Genomic DNA, 6,805 nt, shown 5'->3' with positions numbered 1-6,805 from the left:
ACAAAATTCGCATTTAGGAGATATAAGCATTCAAAACTTAGTCTCTCACTTCTGCTAAAATGGATCACGGATTTTCATGACATCACATGCACTTCAGCTTCTCATCAAATCTTCTGTCCAATCAAATGCTCTCTAGAATCTGAAGTCCCGCCCCCTCCTACACTATCAACAGACACTGAAGCTGCAGTTGAAATCGGTCATTTGTTCACACATTTACTAGTTTCTACATGGTGAATGGCACATAGTGCACTATATAGAGAATAGAGAACGATTCAGACAGTGTAAATATGCTTTCCATTGATGCGAATGAAGTCCGTTTTCACGTTAGTATAAGAGTGCAGAGTGGATCATAACCGCGAGTCGGCTCAGACCACGAAAGGTATTGAACCCATTTAAATTCTGCACAGAATGCTGTATTTTAAAGTGATATAGAGGAGATTGTGAGGATAAACGGTTAGATATTAAAAGGAAACAGAGGTTTTACGGAGTTTAATGGCTCTGGCGAGCTGTGATATAAACGAAACGCTATTGGCTATTTTTAAAAAGGGGCGGGGCTTTTCGATATATCGCCCTGTCTTCCTGTTTCAGTTGAAATTACGTCAACACATTGAATAATGCTGCGCGTTTCAAAACACTTCAGCGGGCCTTTAAGTCTATATAGTATAGTATGAAAAAAAAAACGTCCTTCTTGTTTAATTGTGTTATGCTTACAATTTCATAATTCTTTCGCCTTTTTCTAACCTTGTTGCGAACAAGATTGATTCATGTGACGAAATAAACGTTCAGTCTGTACTAGAAGAACCCGTTCGTGATTTTTTTTCCCCCCCGTTCATTCACGGTCTCCTTCACAGCATTGAAGTCGGGAAAGCAAGCACGCGCTTTAAAAGGTAGAGACTTTTTTTTTTTTTTTTTTTTTAGAGACTTATAACGTCACACGTGTGAAATTAAACAGCATAGAACATACAAAAGAAACATGTAATTAATAAGTGGCGATGTGCAGCAGCAAAGCATCAAATATTCCATAAAAATTCAACACGCCAGTATAATAAGCAAACATGGGCCAGATTAACAAAATGATTTTATTATTTGAACAAATAAATATTTACAAAATCAACTAAAATTGTTATATACATTAAAAGCTTCAGCTAAAAAGATTCAAGGCTCAGGCGCCAGCCAGCGCAGCTGGATTTCTGCGGCGTCTCAGTTGATTCCAGGCCTCCAGAATCTCCCTCCGCGTGACGATTCTGTGGCGGCTGAAACAGGAGAGTCGCGCGGCCTCTGACCCCACTCTCTGCAGCAAATATCTGCTTACGCCCCTGGACTCATGGACGCTTCTCACTGCTGACTGGAATTCAGTTGTTTTATGTGCAGCCATTTCAGGTAAATTTTCAACAAATGTTTAGTTATTTGCGGACCTATAAAACACACCTGTTGTCGGACTGTGTAGATGAACGCAGCGTGACCTCTGGTTCCTGATATGGAGCTTCTAGATGCCGTGCACCGCTTGCTTTTAAGACCAGGCGCTTTCATGATGGATAGGGCAGTGAGTATACAGCAGGTCGCTGACGCGAAACTACAATTTAAGGTATTTGTAATCAGTCCCCTAATGACTAACAAGCAGGTGCATTTGACGTGGAGCGCATGCGCACTGGGTCAAATAATAACTAATAATATCTTAATCTTATTTCAGCACATTTTTTTTTTTTTTTTTAAAGTAGAAAAGTAAAATTAGACCACTGGGGTAAGATGACACCTTTCGAAAAGGGGCTAAAGACTACGAGGGGATGTTGTATTTGTTATTATTTTAAAATAATTATTGAATAATACTATATGAATCCAATAAAATGACATTTTAAACATCTTTATTTTTCAACATCACTTTTTTATTGCAATTAAATTAAATGTTTATATTATATAGCAGTGAATTATTAAAAATTATCAATAAAAATTGCATAAAATATGATGCAAATGTTTCATATCAGCAAATGCTTATTTCCCCTAATAATATATTGGATGTTGAATCATCCTGTGCATGTACTGATACATTTGGTGCCTCTGTCACATTCCCATTCATATACATTTTTATATATTGACAATTTATATGTATATTTACATATTGATTTTATTTTTTTTTTGTATAGTATCCAAATGAACTGTTGGACATACACAATGTACAGAGAGAGACGTTCTTTATTCAAGGGCGTTGTTTCTCGGGTAAGCCACAAATACAATTAATCAATTTAGGCTCACAAAAAGGAATTGGACATAACAGTGGGAATAAAACACCCTATGTCACCATCACAAAACACATCAGAACACACAATAGCAACATTCAGTACAACTCCACAAGATCTCCCCACCTCTCTCCAGATAAGCTAACCTCTGGTTTAGCCATATTACCAAAGTTGCCTCCTCTGGCCTCATCTTGCACCTTTATATCTGATTTGCCAAAGCAAAAAAGCATTTTTGTACATAAATCAAATACAAAATGACAGGAAAAAAAACTCTTTAAATGTAAAGAGAAAAGGAAAATATCTTTAACACAAATTAATGTAACTATAACACATTCTACTGATCATTTCCTCCTTGAAAATACCAGAAAATAAAAAAAAAAAAAAAGCAAGTGCAGTGAATTTATGCAGTGATGTTCACTTTGGCATGTTGTGATACAAGAAAGGGGGCAGTACAGGAAATAGTTGGGTATGGCTTTGCTGGCGTGTTCCAGATCAGGTGCATTTATTCGTGCATAGTAGCAGCTCCATACGGATGGCGATGCGAGTGTGCCAGCCAAGAGGGATGATACGGATGTAACGTGCTACGATAGGTGGACGCAGCAGGTTCTGGACTGTGGAAGAGCGGTCAGAGTTTCCATAGAACACCTGAGGAAAAAACAAGTGTAGAAAGCATAAAACCAAGAACTAGACTGAATTAGATACTTAAGTGCCGACTTTAGAGTACAGGTTGCAATACTTTAATTACAGTAAAAATAAATACTAAATAGTGTTTTGTTTTTTTTGAACCCTTATTATTCCAGGATGGGCTGTTTGTCTTCTTACCCTGTTGTTTCCAGTTTGGTCCTTGTAGTAGATCCAGTTGAGTTTCTCATTGGTGCGGTACTGCACAGTGTACTTGGTAACCCACTCATCAGAGTCACAGCGCCCCTGGGTCAGGATCCCAGAAACCACTTTGACCTCCTTCAGGTCAATCTGAAGCCACTGGTTAGTATCCTGGAACTTAGACAGCCAGGCACACCTGGGACATATAGTCAAAGTCTCTTTAAGACCGAAATCTCTAAAATTGCTGGTCAACATTATGTATAAAATAAGTATAATAGCATTCAAAAGTTTGGGGCCAGTAAGATTTTTTTGTCTTTTATGCAAACCAAAGCTCGTAATATTGTGAAATATTATTACGATTTAAAATAGCTGTTTTTTATTTTAATATATTTTAAATGTATTTTAATTCTTTGATGTCAAAGCTGAATTTTCAGCATTATTACTCCAGTCTTCAGTGTCACATGATCCTTCAGAAATCATTCTAATATGATGATTTGGTGCCCAAGAAACATTTATTATTATTATCAATCTTGAAAACAGTTGTGCTGCTTAATATTTATATATAAAGGATTTTGATAATTAAAAAGTTCATTATATAATATTATATATTTATTTGAAATAGATTTTTTTTAAATGTCTTTACTGTCACTTTTGACCAATTTAATGCATACTCGCTGAATAGAAGTATTAATTTCTTTAAAAAAAATCTTACTGACTCCAAACCTTTGAACAGTAGTGCAAGTAAACATTTATTTATATAGAACTTTTTATATAGCACAAAGTATAAAGACTGAAATAGTATTTTCTTGTAAAAAGTAATCCAGTGATCTTTGTTTTATTTACAACTGCAAAAAATCATGTTACAATTCAGGATTTAGTATTTAGATTGTTTTTACTTTTATTTTGTAAAATTTTTAACAAAGTTAAATTGTTTGAGGAACATGTGAAATCAGCAGTAAAATCTGTCAAAAAAAAAAAGAGTTTATTTAACTGTATTTTATTCAGTTTAACTGAAAGGACAAGACTTTCTTTTTTACAGCCACCATACTGAGCAGTACTTCAGAGAACTCACCCAAATCCTTGGCTGTTGAGCCTTGCCTTGCTTGCAACCCAGGAGGAGAACCAGCCTGTGTACTGGTCTTCATTAGAGCAGCTCATCTGATCTGAAGTCACAGATCCTGCCTCAAAACCCAGGGGCTTATGGTAGGGACACTCTGGACAGTAAATTAAGAATAGACATTGAGAATAGATTCTCTTTGCATATAATTTGAAGTGAGATTATAAATATGCATTGGCTCAGTTCAGGCTTTCTGACTCTGAATTACTAAAATGTGGACAGGCCCATTCAACAAGAGCCTGCAGGATGTCCGACATGTCTGACAGAGGGCTTAATGAAACATTAGTCATGCGATCAGAGAGATTTCTTTGTCCGGCTGTTTTAAAGAGAAATGGACAAAGCGTTAATCTGGCAGCTCTGTAATTCTGTGCTTCCACTCGTGACTTTACAATCCCAAAAGCTTTAGTTCCCCATAGTGAAAGATCAACATCCATTAAGACTTTAGGTTGACAGATGGTCACGTTCCACACTTAAGCTCCAGTCCTACATCAGTGTTTTTATATAACAGTCCTTCTTTTCAAGGATTTAGGATGCTCTTTTTGACATACCCTCTTCTGGTTTTGATTTTTATGAAATCAGACGAAAATAAAAGGCATTCTGATTCAGAAATCATGAACTTTGATCTGAATTTCCTCTTTTTCAGAGAAAAGGTGTCTTTAAAAATATCTGCAAAAGTCAACGCTTAAAGGGACAATGCACTCAAAAATGAAAATGTTGTCATCTTTAATCTACTCACCCTCAAGTTGTTCCAATTTTGTTCAACAAATTTCTTTGTTCTGCTGTACACAAAGGAAGATATTTGGAGGAATGTTTGTAACCTAGCACATCTCACCCCCCATTGACTACCATAGTAGGAAAAAAAATACTATGGTAGTCAATGGGGGGCGAGTTCTGCTTGGTTACAAACGTTCTTCCAAATATAAAGAAATTTATACAGGTTTGGAACAACTTGAGGGGGAGTAAATGATGACAGAATTTTCATTTTTGGGTGAACTATCCCTTTAAGGGTCAACATAATGGGACTATGAACCTGCATCCTGTCCATCACTGTGATTCTTAAGTCTTTAATTTATTTTTTCATCTCAACTTTCCTCCATTTGATTCTAACACATCATTCTCAGAGGACTCAGAACACAAACTGCTCAGTGTTAATGGAGCATGTCTGCCCTGTGGTGGTGTGCCAATGGGATGCGGTGATGGCACACATGGCCCAGGTGAAGCTGCAACCAAATGATTAATGACTTTCTGCACCGCTGCAGGCGGGGGCTTGTCCGGGAGCCAGCTCATTCGCACATGTCCTGCCTTCTGTTTCCGAAGGGCACCAGCTAACTAATCCATCCATCTCAATTCCAATGTTAATGTTAGCGCAAAGCCCCATTCAGAAGTTTCACTCTCCTGACAAATCGGGCATAAAGGATTTCAGTGGTATTTGATTCACAATTCACCCTCAGCCAGTAAAAACAGTTAACTGTACTATTTAGGTAATCAAGGAAAATGATTCATTATATATTTGTTTGACACACGTTTTGAACCAAAACACTTCATAATGGCAGAGCGGAGATCATCCAAAACTAGGACAAATGATGAGAAGCCTACAAAACACTCACATTAATACTGTCACAATAAGTGCTTATTACATTCTATTAAATGCTTTTTTCTCCCATATTTCATTCAGACCGTTTCTCTTTCTTACCTGGCATGCAGTCCATCTCCTGCGCCCAACTTGATGAAGAACCTTTGGAAAGCAGTTTGCTAGAGGAATCATCGCAGTCACACTTGCAGGTTTTCCCAGCCCATGTGTCGTTGCCCTCGCCATCCTAAGCACATATCAACATAGTTATTAATATCTTGTCTTTTAATTGTCTTTATGCCAATATCAAATGTTTTTAATTACCTCTTGCGCTTGTAACCCAACAAAACCTGGGAAAATGTGGAAGAGTAAAAGACTTTTATTATCTCATTAGGCTAAATGAACTGTTAATACAGGTTGAACAGAATTTATTAAGACTTAAATTCACATTATACAACCATAATTCACAATCATTTTTGTTTATATATTTAGTTTATCGTTAACATTTTTTTATTTAAGTCTGATGCACTTTTTTAAAATTTTATCATTTAATTTCTGATAATTTATTGAAAATAATGGAACATACCTTCAGACACCAGCAGGATGGCTAACAGTAACGTGTTCTGCAGTCTGTACTCCATGATGGTTTATTTTTCGAGTGGTGGACCACCGCACTGATATTAAAGGGGCTGGATTACTGTAATCCACGGAGCACTAATGGCCTTATCTAATGCCCTTTATCTCAAAGCTCCTCCCCTTTACTGCTAAAAGCTAGTTTGAAATTGTTCACATCCCAGTCCGACCCTTGTCTGTTAAAAAAGAGAGAAATAGCCAAACGATCCCAGATTATAAAGCCGGACGATCACCTTCTGTGACCCAGTTAATGGTTCAATGCATACAATTAACTCAATTCAACTTCCCTGGCAATCTGTTGATGCAATTCACTACATACAATATGCCATTTCATGGAGAGAGGCTGGTTTCTTTCTTTTCAGTGTCGTTTTTCTTCTGTAATTGCTGCAATAAATTATCCATTTATTATTTACCGGTCTCCATTGTTTT

The 6,805-nt window shown here is 36.8% G+C and overlaps 1 protein-coding gene and 2 long non-coding RNA genes across 3 annotated transcripts; 1 reads left to right on the top strand and 2 right to left on the bottom strand.

The window, feature by feature from the left end:
• Positions 1 to 1,060: 1,060 nt before the first annotated feature.
• Positions 1,061 to 2,129, bottom strand: LOC127522805 (uncharacterized). Its single transcript, XR_007932724.1, has 2 exons — positions 1,429 to 2,129; positions 1,061 to 1,345 (listed from the first exon to the last, which is right to left on the bottom strand). It is a non-coding gene; the product is annotated as an uncharacterized LOC127522805 (long non-coding RNA).
• On the top strand, positions 1,237 to 6,784 carry LOC127522806 (uncharacterized). Its single transcript, XR_007932725.1, has 5 exons — positions 1,237 to 1,380; positions 2,142 to 2,214; positions 3,035 to 3,218; positions 4,096 to 4,259; positions 5,849 to 6,784. It is a non-coding gene; the product is annotated as an uncharacterized LOC127522806 (long non-coding RNA).
• On the bottom strand, positions 2,150 to 6,475 carry rs1a (retinoschisin 1a). The gene is made up of 6 exons (XM_051913109.1): positions 6,330 to 6,475; positions 6,068 to 6,093; positions 5,867 to 5,990; positions 4,129 to 4,270; positions 3,057 to 3,252; positions 2,150 to 2,879 (listed from the first exon to the last, which is right to left on the bottom strand). The coding sequence occupies exons 1-6, from the start codon at positions 6,382 to 6,384 to the stop codon at positions 2,727 to 2,729; spliced, it is 696 nt and encodes a 231-aa protein (XP_051769069.1). The 5' UTR covers positions 6,385 to 6,475; the 3' UTR covers positions 2,150 to 2,726.
• Positions 6,785 to 6,805: the final 21 nt, after the last annotated feature.

The sequence above is a fragment of the Ctenopharyngodon idella genome, chromosome 11 (genome assembly GCF_019924925.1).
Source record: "Ctenopharyngodon idella isolate HZGC_01 chromosome 11, HZGC01, whole genome shotgun sequence".
NCBI classification, from domain to species: Eukaryota; Metazoa; Chordata; class Actinopteri; order Cypriniformes; family Xenocyprididae; genus Ctenopharyngodon; species Ctenopharyngodon idella.
Note: the sequence above shows the minus strand (reverse complement) of the source record. Positions and strands in the feature narration are given on the sequence as shown.